Source organism: Miniopterus schreibersii, assembly GCF_964146895.1.
Source record: "Miniopterus schreibersii genome assembly, chromosome: 4".
Lineage (NCBI taxonomy): Eukaryota > Metazoa > Chordata > Mammalia > Chiroptera > Miniopteridae > Miniopterus > Miniopterus schreibersii.
The window spans coordinates 65441882-65461281 of record NC_138105.1 but is presented as its reverse complement, the minus strand read 5'-3'; the positions used below and the strand labels follow the sequence as shown (position 1 = coordinate 65461281).

The 19400-nt window shown below is 42.2% G+C and overlaps 1 protein-coding gene across 1 annotated transcript; it reads right to left on the bottom strand.

Annotated features, from left to right (window-relative positions):
- Window positions 1-1231: 1231 nt before the first annotated feature.
- ZNF554 (zinc finger protein 554) lies at window positions 1232-19030 on the bottom strand. Its single transcript, XM_081136017.1, has 4 exons — window positions 19000-19030; window positions 15881-15951; window positions 11968-12094; window positions 1232-4032 (listed from the first exon to the last, which is right to left on the bottom strand). The coding sequence occupies exons 2-4, from the start codon at window positions 15911-15913 to the stop codon at window positions 3749-3751; spliced, it is 444 nt and encodes a 147-aa protein (XP_080992143.1). The 5' UTR covers window positions 15914-15951; window positions 19000-19030; the 3' UTR covers window positions 1232-3748.
- Between the last annotated feature and the right edge of the window lie 370 nt (window positions 19031-19400).

Genomic DNA, 19400 nt, shown 5'->3' with positions numbered 1-19400 from the left:
ATAAGAGGGAGGCAGGAAAGTCAGAGTTAGGGATGTGGTGCCTCTAGAAGCTGGAAAAGGCCAGAAATGATTCTCCCTAGAGCCTTCAGAAAGAATGTAGCCCTACTCACACCTTGATTTTAGTCTCTAACCTCCAGAACTGTTATACATATAAATAAATTGGTTGTTTTAAGTCATTAAATATGTGGTAATCTGTTACAGTGATAACAAGAAACATACAGTGGGTTTGAATCAGAGAAACTGTAACCTAGTAAGTGGCACAAATATTTCCTATTCCCAATCTCATCTTTCATGAGACAACTGTGAACATTCCATATGCTCTTTCAACATGGCTCTGCTCCTACTACAACGCATCTTGGAATGATCTGACATTTTTCAGAGAACAACACCTTTGTGTCTTTGTGTCTGAAATACAGCACTTTTTGTATTTTTTTTTCTCTTTAAAAAAAAATAGCACTTTTTGGATAGATGATATTCTGAAATTTTATCCCAAACCATAAGTATCCATTTGAAAAATATTAGGAGAGTTGATTTTTGCATTCCTCACAAAGGCATATATTAAAGATAACTGCAACACAGTGAGAAGGGAGACACTTTAAAATATTTTATGAGAATTTTCAATCATATAAATATGCAGGGGATAACATTTTGAATACTCATGTATCTACTGTTAAACTGTTTGAAATCCACCAGTTCACTATACTCTGTCAGATTTCTTGAAGGAATAAAAACATTATAGACGGAATTAAAATGCCCTATCACCTCCAGGATCCTATTCCTCTCTATCACCTCCCAGGGAAACCATATTCACAAACATGATGTTTATTACTGCCATGCCATACACATGGATCCATAAAATATATATAACATTACTGTCCCTATATTCAGATTTTATAAATATGTTATTACCCTATACAAGCTCTGTAATTTGACTTCTTATCCTTCAAAAACTGCTTAATGTTAAATCACAATATATAAGTTTAATGTAATGTTTAAAGTAATAAAATGAAATTCCAAAAGAAATTAAAGCAGACAATACATTTTCCAAATTATCAGAAAATAAATACATGCCTCCAATACAAATAATACAGTAAAAAATAAAGAGAAAAAGAAACTTCAAAAGTAAGAAAAATGACATAAAATATGTTCACAGAATTAAAGCTAAAAACATTTATCCCACCAAAAGAAAAGGATCCTAAAACAAAATCCATCTGTATGTTAAAGAGAGAGATACAGGGGATTTAAAAAGTTGAAATTCAAAGGAAGTGAAAAATATTATAAAAAATAAAGATTAATTTTTAAAAAATAAGCTTTTATTGATTTCGGAGCAAGGAAGGGAGAGAGAGAGATAGAAACATCAATGATGAGAGAATCATTGATTGGCTGCCTCCTTACACCCCCTACTGGGGATCAAGCATGTGCCCTGACTGGGAACTGAAGGACATTTAAACATCCAGAAGTTTAAAAACATGTATCCTCTCAAAATACTTTTTAGTCAGAGAAATCAAAACAAAACAAAATATTTTTAAAATAATCATAAAACCACATGTGAAAACAGAGCTAAACTTAAGCTCTCCTCTGGTTAAATTCCTCATCTTAATTGCTCTAGTTGTGGACTTTGGGCAAGTTACTTTATTTCTGTTTCCCCTTCTGTATCATTGGGATAGGGAGAGCTACTATCTCACAGGTTGTTGAGAAGATTAAGTGAAGAAACACATATAAGTGCTGGAGTGGTACCAGGAATATAGTAATCACCAATAAATGTGAATAATGGTGATGATGATGATGTGCATCAGTACTCTTAGTCTCTACCCTGGCAAGTACACCTCACAGTTGGGACTTCTCCCAGGCCACCAAAGGTCATCCCACCTTTCCATGTCCCAAGTCCTTCTGCACCATATCCCCATCATCTTGGTATCCACAATCCTTCCTAACTGATCAATGAAACTGAATATTCCTTAGTGTAATTTGATTTTTAATTATTGTCAAAATGATTCCAGCAATAGCAAATGAAATAGCAAAAGGCAAAAAAAATCACACATAATCACATAACTCTGACCAGTAAACTCTGTTCATTTCTGCACATTTCTGTCCAGCCTTTGCCCACGTATTATATATATTTCAACTTTTCCAGATAGAACTACATATACGATTTTGCACCCTCTTTTTCACATTGCACCCCAAACACTTACTGTCTTAACACACACTCTGCATTACCATAGTAGTGCATGGGGCAAGTCAGGACCTTGCTAAATGACCAACAGCATTGGGATAATCAAGTAAAATAGTGAAAGATTATTGAAACAAAAATATTGACAGCTGAGCCCTGGCTGGGTGGCTTAGTTGGTTGGAGCATTGTCTCATGCAACGAAAGGTTGTGGGTTCAAATCAGGGCACATACCTAGGTTGTGGGTTTGATCCCCACTCAGGGCGCATACAAATAGGGAGGCAATAAATCAATGTTTCTTTCTCACATTGATGTTTCTCTCTCTCCCCTCTCACTAAAAAAATCAATAAAAAAGCACATCCTTGGGTGGGGATTAAAAAAAATTTTTAAATGACAACTGAAAGAAAAGTTGAAACAGAATACCTTTTGATTTAACAACTCAATGAATATGATCATTCTTACCAAAATCCCATTCCATGTTAGTATTCCCATTTATTGATCTTTTCCAAGAAGGTGGAACTCATTGGGCATAGCTCAGTGGCAATTTCCCTCATTAAAAGACCCCTCTAAGATCTAGATCTCAGGGCTTTCATTTAAGAATGTGGCATAAGCCTACTTCTTTTCAAGTAGGACATCAGAAGGACAATGTCTAGCCGTATTTATCTGATAGAGTGCTAAAAAGTATTTTACAAGTCAGCAAGCAAGCTCTAAAATGAAATAAAGTGGCTGCTCTTATAGAAAGCTTTCCCACAATCAATGATTTTATAGGTTTTTTGACTAGTGTGCGTTTTCTGGTGTGTAATAAGGGAAGAACTCTGGCTGAATGCCTTTCCACACTTGTTACAGCTATACGGTTTCTCTCCAGTGTGAGTTCTCTTGTGCCTAACCAGGGAGGATCTCTGGCTAAAGGCTCTTCCACACTGATTACATTCATAGGGGTTCTCACCAGTGTGAGTTCGCTGGTGCTGATTAAGTGATGAGCGATCGCTGAAGGCCTTCCCACATTCATTACATTCATAGGACTTCTCACCAGTATGTGTTCGCTTGTGCAAGATCAGGTAAGAACTCTGGCAGAAGGATTTTCCACAGTCTTTGCATTTATATGGCCTTTCCCCTGTGTGAATCCTCTGATGTTGGGTAAGAGATGAAATCCTGTTGAAGGCTTTTGCACACTCACTGCATGCATAGGGCTTCTCTCCAGTATGAGTTCTCAAAAGTCGAGTGAGGGTTGAGCTGTGTGCAAAGGTTCTCTCACATTCCTGACATTTGTATGGTCTCTCTCCTGTGTGAATTCTCTGATGTTCACTCAGGGAATGCCTCTGGTTAAACACTTTCCCACAATGGAAACATTCATAGGGTTTCTTCACCATATTAATTTTATGTATTGTAAGAGTCATATTATGATTAAATGATTTTCCACTTTCTGCATATGTGGACGTTTGAGCTCTTTTGTGTTTCATAAGGGGACAATTTTGGCTGAGGTCTTTCTCACATTCATTACATTCACAGGGTCTCTCAACTGTACATCTCACCTGATGATGGTTTAAGAATGGATTAGCTACCAAACACTCAATATTTAGGTCAGTCAGGGAAGTGTTTTCCTTGTGATAAAACAAGGTCTGTGCTCAAATTACAGTTTTCCCCAAATTCATACCAGGCAGTAGCCTTCTTTAGAGCAAATGCCTTTAACTGGATGTATGCCACTTGCTTCAAAAGCCTCTGGGGGTCTTCATGGTTCTCCTCAAGCTGACCACATCCCCAGTCTTCTCTGGGGAGCTTTATAATATTCATACCACAATGTGGTTCTTCCCCTAAAACCACCTTCTTGTAAATTGACTCTTGGCTTTTCAGTTCAGTCTCCCAATCTGAAATTAATTGAGGAGAAAATAAAAGAATAAAACTTCTAACTTAAGAATGGTGGAACAGAAGGATTTCCAACATATACAAGGCACATGTGGATTCATGTTCAAGAATCAGCTGTCAATATGGGGGAAGGATAAGAAAACAAGATGGATCAGTAAGCTGGTGTGCTGAGGACAGGATGCAGTGTAAAAAGTTTGAAAAATGGTGGAAAATGGAGAAAATGTAAATGTAGAAGGAATTGCTCTACAAAAAAAGGGGAAATAAGAATGATGGAGAGAAAGAATTATCAAGAAATGAGAAAGGAAAGAGATGTAACTAGAAGCACAGGTAGAATGGCTTCACAAAGGGAACTGGATGTTCTTTTGTCTGTACCCAAGAAGGAGAGAAGGTAGTATGTGAAAGTAGAACTTTGCTGGAGAATGAACTGAAGGTATCTGAGAAAGCGCCACCAAGGGCCTAGGCCTTCTCCTTATACAATTAGGGCCTCTGTGGAGAGATCTCTGACCTATAGTCCTCAACACACTGCCTCTATCCCAATGGCTCATGTCTGCCTGGTTCTCACCTAAACAGGAGGCTTGGGAAATTCTTTCCCCCCTCCCCATCAACTGGCTTCTCCTTGCTCCAAGTGGAAAGACACTTGTAGCTGAAAGAATGAACACTCTGTCCATAGGAAAAGACTGGTGTCTTGAGAGGTTTGTGCTGGGGGAAAATGTACCATCCTCAATGGCTGTATCAGTACCTTAGTTCTTCAAGGCTTCTGAAAAGACAAGAGCATGCTGGAGAAGTACCACGCTCAACCAGCTAAAAATTTTATCTTCAAATTAAAAAATTGTGGATCTTAATTTTCCCCAAAGACATATAAGTGGCCAACAAGCCCATGAAAAGACGCTCATCATCATTAGTCACTAGGGAAATGCAAATCAAAACCACAATAAAACACCAAAAATACAATCTAATTAAAAAATGGGAAGAGGACCTGAGTAGACATATAAAGAGGATATACAGATGGCCAATAGACATATAAAAAGATGCTCAACATCACTAATCATCAGGGAAATGCAAATCAAAACCACAATGAGAGATCAACTCACACCTGTGAGAATGGCTCTTATCAACAAATAACGAGTGTTAGGGAGTATATGGAGAAAAGGGAACCTTCATGCACTGTTGGTGGGGTTGCACTGGTGCAGCCACTATGGAAAACAGTACAGAGGTTCCTCTGAAAATTAAAAATAGAACTACCATATGACCCAGCAATTCCACTTCTGGGTAGTTATCTGAAGAAATCCAAAACACTAACACTAATTCAAAAAGACACGTGCACCCCTATGTTCATTGCAGCATTATTTACAACAACCAAGGTATGGAAGCAACCTAAGTGTCCATCAATAGACAATTGGATAAATATGAGGTACATATATACAATGAAAGAGTACATAGCCATAAAAAATTAAAAGAGTGAAATCGTTCCATTTGCAACAACATAGATGGACTGTGGGGAGCCGCTGTGGCCCCAGGCACAGAGGAGCTGCCTGGGTGAGCTGCAGAAGTGCTCCCCTGCTCCCTGGGAGATGTGGGTGAGCTGCTGTGGCCCCAGGCACAGAGGAGCTGCCTGGGTGAGCTGCAGAAGTGCTCCCCTGCTCCCAGGGAGATGTGGGTGAGCTGCTGTGGCCCCAGGCACAGTGCCTGGGTGAGCTGCAGATGTGCTCCCCTGCTTCCGGGGAGATGTGGATGAGCTGCTGTGGCCCCAGGCACAGAGGAGCTGCCTGGGTGAGCTGCCGATGTGCTCTCCTGCTCCCTGACCCAGACCTTGAGGCACCAAGGCAATACTAATTTAGCTTGCAGCCTTAAGTTCCAAAAAAGCTTATCAGGATATTGGTCCCGGCCTGAAGGGTTAAAGGACAGTCAAGCCACATACCAAGCCAAGGACTCAATCCTCCCTGCAAGTTCCCATTAGAAGCCGAAACAAAGATAGGTACCAACGTCAGAGCTCCTGCAAGAGGCAGGGTGTTTGCTCTGAGATAGCATTCAATGGCCTTGAAGGAACTACTCAAGGGGTAGGAATGTGGAGCGGGGTGCTATTCAGCAAAATTAACAGTGTCTGTATAAACTGAGCTGGGAAAATAAACTCGGGGCTGGCAGCTGGCAACAGGAATGAGCTGCAGCCCTCCCGATCCCATCTTTTTTGTGTCTGTCTTTTCTCCATCCTCACCCCTTCCTCAGGACCGTTCGACTCTGCCGGCGGGCTCCGGCAATGGACCTTTAGGGTATTATGCTAAATGAAATAAGTCAGACAGAGAAAGACAAATCTGATTAGATTTCATGTATCTGTGGAATCTGAAGAACAAAATAAACAAACAAAACAGAAACAAACTCCTAGATACAGAGAATGAATTGATGATTGCCAGATGGGAGAGGGGTTGAAGGACTGGGTGAAAAAGATGAAGGCATTAAGAAGTAAAAACTGGCAGTTAAAAAATAGTCATGGGGATATAAAAGTACAGCCTAGAGAATATAGTCAATAATAACTATGTATGGTGTTAGGTGGGTACTAAAATTAACAGGGGATCACTTTATAAGTTATATAAATGTCTAAGCACTATACATCTGAAATTAATACAATATTGAATGTCAACTGTAGTTTAAATATTTAAATTTTTTTAAACCCACAGTCAGATACCACTTCATACGTATTAGGATGGCTATAATTTTTTAAAGAAAAGTAAAACAGAAAATAAGTATTGGAGAGGATGTGGAGAAATTGGAACCCACATACATTGCTAGTAGGAATGTGAAATGGGGCAGCTGTTGTGGAAAAACATCTTGGGTTTCCTCAAAAAGCTAAACATAGCCCTGGCTGGTGCGGTTCAGTTGGTTGGAGCATCATTCCACACACCAAAAGATGGTGGGTTCAATTCCTGATCAGGGCACATACCCAGGTTGTGGTTTTGATCCCATTGGGGTGTGTGCGGGAGGCAACCAATCAGTATTTCTTTCTCACATCGATGTTTCTCTCTCTGTGTCTCTCTCTCCCTTCCTTCCTCTCTCTAAAATAAATTAAAATTCTGCTACTTTACTGAATTCATTTATCAGTTCTAGAAGTTTTAATGGGATATTTAGGGTTTTCTACATACGGTATCATGTCATCTGCAAATAATGACAGTTTTACTCCTTTCTTCCCAATTTGGATGCCTTTTATTTTTTTCTTCTTGTATGATTGCTGTGCCTAGGACTTCCAGTACTATGTTGAATAAGAGTGGTGAAAGCAGACATCCTTGTCTTGTTCCTGATCTTAAGGGGAGCGCTTGTAGTTTTTTCCCATTGAATATGATGTTGGCTTTGGGTTTGTCATATATGGCCTTTATTACATTGAGGTATGTTCCCTCTATTCCCACTTTGCTGAGAGTTTTTAACATAAATGGGTGCTGGATTTTATCAAATGCTTTTTCTGCATCTGTTGATATGATCATGTGGTTTTTATCCTTCATTTTGTTTATGTGATGTGTCACATTTATTGTTTTGCAGATATTATACCAACCTTGCATCCAAAAATAAATCCCACTTTGCCACAGTGTATGACCTTTTTAACGTATTGCTGGATTTGGTTTGCTAATATTTTGTTGAGGATTTTAGCATCTATGTTCACCAGGGATATTGGCCTATAATTTTCTTTCTTTGTCATGTCTTTTCCTGGTTTTGGAATTAAGGTAACACTGGCCTTGTAAAATGAGCTTGGGAGTCTTCCCTACTCTTGAAATTTTTGGAATAGTTTGAGAATAGGTGTTAATTCTTCTTTGAATGTTTGGTAAAATTCACCTGTAAAGCCATCTGGTCCAGGGTTTTTAATTTGTTGGGAGTTTTTTCATTACTGCATCAATTTCACTAGTTGTGATCCATCTATTCAGATTCTCTGATTCTTCCTGATTTAATTTTGGAGATTGTATGTTTCTAGCAAATTATCCATTTTGTTCAGATTGTCCAATTTGTTGGCATATAGTTGTTCATATTTTCTTACAATCCTTAGTATTTCATTGGTGTCAGTTGTTGCTTCTCTTTCATTTCTGATTTTATTTATTTGGGTTCTCTTTTTTTCTTAATGAGTCTGGTTAAAGGTTTGTCAATCTTGTTGATCTTTTTAAAGAACAAGCTCTTGGTTTCATTGATCTTTTGTATTGTTTTTTTTAGACTCTATTTTGTTTATTTCTTCTCTGATCTTTATTATTTCCTTCCTTCTGCTCACTGTAGGCTTGCTTTGTTGTTGTTGTTTTTCAAGTTCCTTTAAGTGTAAAGTTAGATTGAGTTTTTTCTTGTTTCTTGAGATAGGCTTGTAGTGCTATGAATTTCCCTCTTTAGGACTGCTTTCCCTGTGCCCCACAGATTTGGGTTGTTCTGTTCTCATTTTCATTTGTTTCAAGGTATCTTTTGATTTCTTCCTTGATCTCATTGTTAACCCATTCATTGTTTAGTAACATGCTATTTAGTCTCCATGTCTTTGTGTGTTTTTCAGTTTTCTTTTTGTGATTGATTTCAAGTTTCATAGTATTATGGTCAGAGAAAATGCTTGATATAATTTCAATCTTCTTAAATTTATTGAGACTTGTTTTGTGTTCTAACATGTGGTCTATACTAGAAAATGTTCCATGCGCACTTGAAAAGAATGTATATTCTGCTGAATTGGGGTGAAATGCTCTGAAGATGTCAATTAAATCCATTTGATCTAGTGTGTCATTTAAGGCTGCCATCTCCTTATTGATTTTCTGTCTGGAAGATCTATCCATTGAAGTCAATGGGGTGTTAAAATCCCCCACTATAACTGTATTACTGTCAATCTCTCCCTTTATGTCCATCAAGATTTGCTTTACATATGTAGGGGCTCCTATGTTGGCTACATAAATGTTTACAAGGGTTATGTCCTCCTGTTGGATTGCTCCCTTTATCATTATGTAGTGTCCTTCTCTGTCTCTTACTATAGCCTTTGTTTTAAAGTCTATTTTGTCAGATATAATTATTGCTATCACAGCTTTTTTTCTTTCCATTTGCATGAAATATATTTTTCCATCCTTTTCCTTTTAGTCTGTGTGCATCTTTTGTTCTGAGGTGGGTCTCTTGAAGACAGAATATACATGGGTCTTGTTCTCTTATCCATTAAGCTACCTTATGTCCTTTGATTGGAGTATTTAAGCCAATTACATTTAAAGTCATTATTAGCAGGATACAAAATAAATATCCCGAAATCAGTTGCATTTTTATATACCAATAGTGAACTATCAGAAAGGGAAACTAAAAATAAAAATCCCATTCACAATTGCTTCAAAAAGAATAAAATATCTAGGAATAAATTTAACCAAGGATGTAAAAGATGTAAAAGATACTCAGAAAATTATAAGACACTGAAGAAAGAAACTGAAGAAGATGCAAATAAGTGGAAGCATATACCATGTTCATGGATAGGAAGAATTTACATCATTAAAATATCCATCCTATCCAAAGCAAACTACAGGTTCAATGCAAATCTTATCAAGATACCAATGGCATATTTCACAGTACTAGAACAAATATTCCAAAAATTTTTGTGGAACCACAAAAGACTCTGAAAAGCAATAGCAATCTTGAGAAAGAAGTACAAAGTTGGAGGAATCACACTACCTGATATCAAACTATACTACAAGTTCATAGTAATCAAAACAGCATGGTACTGGCATAAAACAGACATATAGATCAATGGGACAGAATAGTGAGTCCAGAAATAAACCCACACATTTATGGTCAGTTAATATTTGACTAAGGAGGCAAAAACATACAATGTGTTAAAGACAGTCTATTCAATAAATGGTGATGGGAAAATTGGACAGATATGTTAAAAAAAATGAAACTAGACCACCTTCTTACACCACACACAGAATAAACTCAAAATGGATTAAAAGTTTATATGTTAGACTCAAAACCATAAAAATCCTAGAAGAAAACATAGGCAGTAAAGTCTCAGACATTTCTCATAGCAATATTTTTTCTGATATATCTCCTTGGGCAAGGGAAACAAAAGAAAAAGAAACAAATGGGACTATATTGAACTAAAAACTTTTTGCACAGCAAAAGAAATCATCAACAAAATGAAAAGACAACTCACTGGATGAGAGAACATATTCACCAATACATCTGGTAAGGGGTTAATATCCAAAACTTATAAAGAACTCATACAACTCAACACCAAAAAAGACAAACAATCCAATTAAAAAATGGGCAAAAGACCTGAATAGACACTTCTCCCAAGAGGACGTACAAATGACCAATAGACATATGAAAAGATGCTCAACATCACAAATCATCAGAGAAATGCAAATTAAAACCACAATGAGATATCACCTCACGACTATTAGAATGGCTATCATCAATAAATCAACAAACAACAAGTGTTGGTAAGGGTGTGGAGAAAAGGGAATCCACAGTGGCTGTACCAGCCTGCATTCCCCCACTGTTGGTGGGAATGCAGACTGGTGCAGCCACTGTAGAAAGCAGTATGGAGGTACCTAAAAAAATTAAAAATGGAACTGCCCTATGACCCAGCAATTCCACTTCTGAGAATTTATCCAAAGAAACCCAAAACATTAAATCAAAAGAATATATGAACCCCTATGTTCACTGCAGCATTATTTACAATAGCCACGATATGGAAGCAGCCCAAGTGTCCATTGGTAGATGAGTGGATAAAACAGCTATGGTACATTTACACAATGAAATACTACTTGGCTGTATAAAGGAAGAAAATTTTACACTTTGCAACTGCATAAGTGAAATAAGCCAGTCAGAGAAAGACAAGTACCATGTGATTTCACTCATATGTGGAATCTAATGAACACACTGAACTAACAAGCAAAATAGAGACAGACTCATAGATGGAGAGCAAGCTGACAGTTGGGGGAGTGAGGGGGGTAGTGTTGGGGTGGTGGTGAAGGGATTGAGCAAAAAAGAAAAAAAAAGCAAGAAAGAAAAATAATAAATACAATCAGTTGTTTTTAAAAAAGTTAAACATAAAGTTATCATATGCCCCAGCAGTTCTACTTATGGGTATGGACACAAAAGAATTGAAAGCAGGAACTCAAAGAAGTATTTGCACCTCCAGACTCACAATAGTCAAAAGATAGAAGCAACCCAAGTGTCCATCAACAGATGAACAGATAAACAAAATGTGGTTCATTCATACAAGGGAATATTATTCTGCCTTAAAAAGGAAGGAAATCCTGATACCTGCTACAGGTGGATGAACCTTGAGGACATTATGCTCAGTGAAATAAGCCAGACACAAAAGGGCAAATACTGTGTGATTCCACTCATAGGAGGTCCCTAGAGGAGTCAGATCCATAGAGACAGGAAGTAGATGGTGGGTGTCAGGTACTGGGGGAGGGGGAAAGGGAGTTAGTGTTTAATGGGTATGGGGTGTCTGTTTGAGGTGATGGAAACAGTGCTGATGGTTATACAACATTGTGAATGTAATTACTGCAACTAAATTGTACTCTTAAAAACTATTAAAAAGGCACATTTTTACATATATTTTACATATAGGTTACATATATTTTACCACAAAAATGGTTTTTTAACTTATGGCTCTTCACTTGAGCAGAAAAAGTACAAACACCTTGACTCTGTACTCAAGAGGAATCAGAGACATTATCAACACCTAAGCTAAGCTATGAATTTCAACAGCAACTCTGGCTGTAATGTACAACGGGTCCTCGTAACATTGATGAGATGCTGTAGGAACTTAACTCTGGTTTATATCAATTCGCCTATGTAAAACTGGTTTTGTCATTTTGCCACAGTTCCAAGGACATATTGATGACAGTAAATGAGGACTTACAGTACTGAAGAAATCAGGTTATTGTGTTGGTAGATGCTAAATAAGTGTGACCTGCTGAGCAAGGAAATAACACTGTACTTACCCAGTGAGGCCAGGTTCCTGCAGGTCTCCAGCATCACCTCTCTGTAGAGCTTCCTCTGAGCACCATCCAGCAACTCCCATTCCTCCTGGGAGAAGTCCATGGCCACATCTTGGAAGGTCACTGGTTCCTAAAAGATCACATCAGGTCTGCTCAAGAAGCAACAGCCTCACCCATGTTTACAGGAGGCGGGCTGAGGATGGTGGCACCAGGGAGTCAGATGCAGCAGGGTGCAAAGTCCAGAAGTCAGACTCTGTCTACTAGCATCTTGTGGGTGGTTGTCTTTGCCTTACAATCACAGGGACGTACAGACCTTGGGCCCACTGTTAACACAGCAAGGATGACCAACACACAGGTCTGAGGGAAACATTTGCCCATTTCTTATAGAGCTGGTGATTCTAAATCTGTAAGTATGCCATTTCCCCATGAGAATCTTACCCGGCTTATTCTAAAAATCTGTAGGTCTGTGACTATGCCACACCATGGGTAGGGGACAATTAGGTATATTACTGGCCTTCCCAGGAAATGGCCTCCTCATCTGCCCAATGGGCAGAACCATTTCACCCTCACAAGGTTGTAGTGAGGGCTAATTAGTTCATGCTGGTGAGGCATCTGTTATTGATAAAGTCAGAGAACCTAGAAACCATACCTAGCAATCCTGTGCGACCAAATGGACCCTTATTCCAAACTTGAGCTTGGTAGAGACAGGTTCTCTCTGCTGCCGCGCTTGGAGTTGCACGTTACAAGACACAGAGGGAGCAAGAAGTGGGATTTTTGCTACCCCGCCACTGACTCACTGAAATATGGTGGGAGCATTGTTCGGGAAAAGGAGGGGTAAAGAGGGAGAGTATGGCCAATATTTGGGGCCTGGCTGGCTTTTGTGGTATCGGTGACATGAATCGGCAGCTGGGCGCTGTCTCCAAAGGTAAAAATTACCTATGGAATTTGAAAATGAGAGATCCACCTCCAGGAAGGTGGGTATGTTAGATCCCCTGGTTGTTCTGGCCATTCTGGGCTGAAGTGGGAGGATTTAAAAAAAAAAAAAAAAGCACAGTTCTGGTGATGTCTTTGGTTTTTTTCTCTCCTCCAGGTGGGAGGAGAAAGGGCTCAAACACTCCCAAAGGTGAGCTTTGAAGTAGACCCAAAATATTCAACATTTCTCTTGCTCATTCCCCAGCAGGAGGAAAAAGAGTTAAATTAGATCCCAGGTGGCAACACATTTTATATAAATTAGAAAAAAAGCAGCCCGTTCTCAGGCCAGCTGCAGCTGCAACCTCCCCCACTGGCCTCATTCCAGCTGGCCTCATTTCTTCCCAGGCGCTTTAGTGTTAACCCTAAAGTCACTCACTGCAAGGGTTTGAGTCAATTTGCAAGTAAATAAAAAGGAAAAAAGTTATAATGGTTTGTGGCTATTGGATACGATGTATAATAAAATTACTATGAAATATTATAGTTTTATATTTATTACATATGTTTAATTATATTATAATATAGATTATAATGCTATAAATATGTATTATTTCCTAATAGATCATACCATTCGGGGAGATAGAAAAAAAAAAGTGTTAGCGGGACACAACTTCTTTGTTGTTTGCTGCCCAGTGGGCAGGTTAAAATGTAAACTCTTTAAATATTAAAACAAAATGACTATCATTCATGATTTTTACTAGGATTCATACCTATCGGAGTCTCAGACAATATGAAAAGACAGTCTCTGGATTTGGCATTTTAAAGACACAGATCTAAGCTGCAAATAAGCTCCTATGAATTCAGATGTGTGATAACTGGAGGCAGATTTCCTGTGCCAGCTTGAGTGGGTCCATGTGGGCCCTGAGACAGACAAGAAGGGCCTGCTGTCTGGCTTTGCAAGCCTCTCTGCTTTGCTGCTGCTGAAAGACACTCGTGGGCTCTGTTGGGAATCCTGAAGTCACAGAGCCTGACCGCCTGTACCAGCTCCAAGCTAGAACCTGACAGTGTCCCATGGACTGCTTCAGCCTCAGGGCCAAGCTGACCTGACAGAGGGTACGGGCACGATGACCAGGACTTTGACTCAGGGACAGTGCAGATCTAGGACAACACTCCAGGAGGCCCTATGAGAACGTCCTGGATGCTAGCTGGATCATCTGGGTCACTCACAAACATTCGCAGAGAAGGGCTTGCTCGCCAAGGGGACCACCTGAAACTCTGCTTTTAATCAGCTCTGTATTTCTCTTTTTCTTTAAATTTTTTATTGAATTTATTGGGGTGACATGGTTAATAAAATTATATACATTTCAGGAGTACAATTCTATAATACATCATCTGTATATTGTATTGTGTATTTACTACCGCATGGCCAGTCTCCTTCCATCACCATTTATCCCCCCTTTCCCTTCTTCTACCGCCCCACCCGTCTTTCCCTCTGATAATCACCATATTGTTGTTTGTGTCTATGAGTTGTTTCTTTTGCTTAATTCCTTCACCTTTTCACCCAGACCCCAACCCCCCTCCCCTCTGACAGCTCTGTATTTCTGTTGAGGAGACCAATTGAGTTCCTGAACTTGTTCTTGAACTTGTGGCGGCCACTCAAAGCTGCAGGGGAGGGGAGGGGAGGGGAGGGGAGGGGAGGGGAGGGGAGGGGAGGGGAGGGGAGGGGAGACCCTGTCCACCCACTCCTGAGAGATCTGTCCCAACTGCCTGAGAGCTGCTATTCCCCCTTACCCTTCCGATAGACATGCCTTAGTAAGGCAGTTTCACTATTAAACGCAGCTGTCCCCAGCCCTTAAAAGTCTTATTCAGCCTTTAAAAGGAAGGACATTCTGAGACCCTGGTCTGGTATCCTGATATGCCAAGGTCATGGGCTCAGTCCTCAGTCAGGGCACAAATAAGAATCAACTAAGGAATGTATGAATGGGAGGAACAGCCCTGGCCAGTTTGGCTCAGTGGATAGAGCCTCAGCCCGTACACTGAAGGTCCTGGGTTCGATTCCCAGTTAAGGGCACATGCCTGGGTTGCCGGTTCAATCCCCGGCCCCAGGTGGGACTCCTGCGGGAGGCACCCAATCGATGTGTCTCTCTCACATTGATGTTTCTCTCTCTCTCCTCCTCCCTCCCTCCCTTCCACTCTCTCTAAAAATCAATGGAAAAAAATATCCTCAGGTGAGGATTAACCAAAAAACATATATATAGAACAGCAAATCAATGTTTTTCTCTCTCTTTCTCTTGCTCTCTCCCCCTTCCTCTCTCTCTCAAGTCAATAAAAAATAAAAATAAAAAGGACATTCTGATACCTGCTGGTATGATGTAGATGAACCTTGAGGATACCATGCTGAGTGAAATAAGCCAAACACAAAAGGACAAATACTGTGTGACTGCATTCATGGGAGGTCCCTAGAGAAGTTGGATCCATAGAGACAAAAAGTAGATGGTGGGAGCCAGGGCCTAGGGGTAGGGAGGGGGAGCCAGCATTAAATTCGGACAGAGTTTCAGTTTGGAAAGATGAGAAAGTTTAGGAGATGGCTGGTGGTGATGGCTGCAGAACAGTGTGAATGTGCTGAATGCCACTGAATTGTACACTTAACAATGTTATATGTATTTTACCACAATTAAACATTTTTTTAAGTAAAGATGATGGTGCTTTCCTGGGCAGCCTTCCCCGCTCTTTGGGGAAAGGTGCCAGATCTTCAGGTTTTAGAGATGCTCCCAGCCCTAGGAACGAAGCACAGGTCTCTTGTAGGGAAAGGTGTTGCTGGATATAGTTCATGTCATTCCTTGTGCTGACAAGCATGAGAACCTGGACCCAGACACTCATGGGAATTCTCTCTCCTTTTCTACATAGCAAGGGGGCTCCCTTCTCTAACAAGGACCTTATTCCTGGTATATATGTTCCCTCTGGACACACTGGATGCTTTTTAGGATAAGAGGAAGTTTCCACTCACCTGGGGCCAGGGAAGCAGGCACCCAGCAGCCATCTTCTCCTCTTGGCAAAAGTGCAGGTTTATGGGCAAAACTGCAGGAGGGGAAAGATACGGTGAAAACCACAAATAGGCCTGTCCCCAAACCCCAGAACCTGTGCTGACCCTCTGTGCAGTCAAAAATCAGTGTAAACTTTTGATTCCCCAAAAACTTAACAACTAATAGCCGACTGTTGGCCAGAAGCCTTACTGATTAAATCAATTAACACATATTTTGTATGCTATATGTATTCTGTACTGTCTTCTACAATAAAGTAAGCTACAGGAAATAAAGTGTTATTAAGAAAATCATAAGAAAAAATACGCTGAAAGTACTGTATTTATTTTTTAAAACCCATGTATAATGGACCCCACACAGTTCAAACCTGCATTGAGAGTCAACTGGACAGTCACATTCTGAGGTTCTGGGTGGATGTGAACTTGGGAGGACACCATCCCACCCAGTATGACCTCCTGGACCCACATTCTGGAAGGCTCCGTTCTGAACCTCACAGATGCCCCCACCCCTTGCATGTCTCAGCTCCTCTCTCCCTTCCTGGCTTTTCCCTCATCTCCTCTTCTGCCAAATAGCAGCAGGCAGCATTCAGTTGGGCCTATCCCTCATTACTTATGAGAAACAGGGACACGTGGCCCTGAAAGTCCATGGGAAATTCAAAGCTCCCCACATATTTGCAGGATTCCCTTCCCTTTCGGGGAAAGAGCTGATTCTGGCACCTATGCTCAGTGACAGGGCTCTCTCCTTGAGCAGACTTGAGTTGGGCCCAATTTTAGAAAGAATTCTGCTAAGGTGGTTAATCGAGAACCTCCACCCTCCATATCTGATCACTCTTGATACCCAATAGGGTTCCTCACCCCTCAGCCACCCAGGCAATGTTGGATCACCCCACCAGAATCCCCCTGATGTTTCCTCTTAGCAGCTTTCCATCCACTGACTCCACCTGCTGTAAGTCCCCACTTGTCACACTGTATGTGAAGTTGGGCCCAGGTCTACACTAAGCTTTCTTCTCCCCGTTGCAGGAGCTCCTGATCTGAATCTGTCTCTACTGCTGTGATGTGTGTCCAGCTCTGGTTTTCTTTGACAAAACCCTGAGACAGTCCTGCTTTGTCCTCACTTGCCACGTGCTCTCAGTAACGTCCTCTCAGTGAAGTCCATTGTAAATGGCAAACCCTCCCACCGACTCCTGAGTAATAGATAGGGGCTGTGTACTGAACATCTCCCACGGGTGTGATCCGTATTCACAGATGAAACCTTCAAAAATCACCCCCCCAGAAACAGATAAAGGCCACGGCACACCCCAGCAAGAATTCCTGCAGACAAGACCCATGGATGTGAGGACACGGGGAGAAAGTGGCCATCTACAAGGCAAGGAGAGAAGCCTCAGTGGACACCAACCCTGCTGACACCTTGATCTCTGACTTTCGGCCTTCGGAATATGAGAATAAATGCCTATTGTTCTAAGCCACCCAGTCTGCAGTGCTTTGTTCCAGCTGCCCTAGGAAAGCCATAAAAACACCAAAGTCGAGTAAAGCTGAGGATCCTTGCCCTCCCCTTTGCCTTGTTGTCAAAGGGCTTCATGCAGGGAATTCTTTGAAGCTGAGGTTGGAGGGATTTACAACCCTGCCCCCACACTGCAAGGGGTTCCCTCTTTGCTCTTGAGACTTTAAATCGCAGTTCATGGCAGTGGGTCCAGGACCTCCAGCCCCTTCCTAGCATTTCCAGACCAACTCTCTCTCACCCTCTCATGGCTCATTGGACCCTCCTCCCTCGTGGTTGATGTCAGCGATCCCTCATTCACTGAGGCCTGTGGCGCCTGGCTCATGATCTTCCCTTCCTGTCCCTCTTGCCTTCCTTTTTCCTTTCTTTCTTTTTTAAAGGGGAATCTAATCATTATATATATATATAAATCCTCACCCAAGGAAACATTTTATTGATTTTAGAGAGCAAGGAGAAGAGAAAGAGAGAAACCTGGATCGAACCCACAACCTAGGTATGTGCCCTAACCCTGAAGCAACCACAACCTTTTCGGTACAGGGACAATGCTCCAACCAAAGGAGCTACCCAGCGGGGAGGGGGGACTCACAATCTCCCCTTTCAATGTTCAAACAACCGAGATTCACCCTTTCTCCACAAGAAAGGTCCAATGAGGACTTCCTCGCGGGGAAGGGTAGAGCTGGGGAGCTGGGCGTCAGCTTTAGAGGAGGAAGGGCCAGCTGTAGGCACGCGCGGACATAAGTGAAGCGGACACCGGATAGCACTAGAATCACAGTGCTGAGTTGTAAAACAGGGTCTGCCCTTTGCAATGTGGGCATTTGGAGCAGGGTCACTCTCTGTGGGGGACTGTCCTGGACAGTGTGGGGTGTTGAGCAGCATCCCTGACCCCCATCCACTCAATGCCAGGAGCACCCCCCAGTCATGACAACCACAGATGTCCCCAGACATGGACGGCCCAGTGTCCCTTGGGGGTTAGGGTAACCCTCACTTGCAAACATCTGGTCTCCCCCAAGGAGCCTGAGAGCCTAACTTCGAGAGTCTGGGCGTCCGGGTCCCTCTCTGCCTGTAAAAGCGAATGGGTTTCCCCCACTTCCCTTAACGTTCGGCCTCTGGGAATTCCCCTCACTTCCTAACAGAGTTTGCCCCCACGGGTCTGTCAGGGTCTTTTTCTCAGGGTAAAGGCCAGACTTTGCCATTCTGGGTGCTGGGCGGCCTTGGACAAGCTGACCGGCCTCTCTGGCTTTCCTTTCTGTCGCCACCAGAGTGACAGGTGGTGCAAACCCCAAGGGGGGCACCCAAAGACACGCCTCCGGCCCCACCCCTGTCCACCAAAAGCTCTGCACAGGGCCAGGGTCGGCCACCTATGGCTGCACGGCGCGGGTGTGGGTGTCACCGCTTGCGGCCCCAGGCGCGAGCGCAGGTGGTACTTAGAGCGCAGCGATCAGGCGCCACCGGATCCGCAGGTTCCCCCCCTTCCCCCCCGGAGGAGATGCTCCACGCAGCCTGTTTTGGGTACCCCCCACTACTCCTCTCCCCGGCCCCGGCGGAGGCCCCCTTCCCCCCAGCCCTGTCAGGCCCCCAGTTAACTCACGCCGCCGCCGGCACCCCGAAACGCGCGCCCAGGCACTGCGCCTGCGCACCACAAGGCCACACCCTGCAAGTCCCGGAGGCTCGGGGCTCGGCTCTGGGTGTCCGTCCCTCTGGGAGCAGTGAATTGAGGCACAGCGACCTCTCCCGGGCAGCGATATCTACGCCTGCGGCTGCGCGCACCCACTGGCCCCAAGCTCATGCACCTGTGCTTAGATAAGGGCGAAAACTAAATATATGTATTTTCTTTATTTTTTTTGCATTGATTTGAGAAAGGCAGACAGACATGGATATGAGAGAGAAACATCCATCGGCTGCCTCCCGAATGCCACCAGGGATCAAACCCGCAAACTGAGCACATGCCCTGAAGGGGAATGGAACCCACCACCCTTCTGCTCTAAGGGG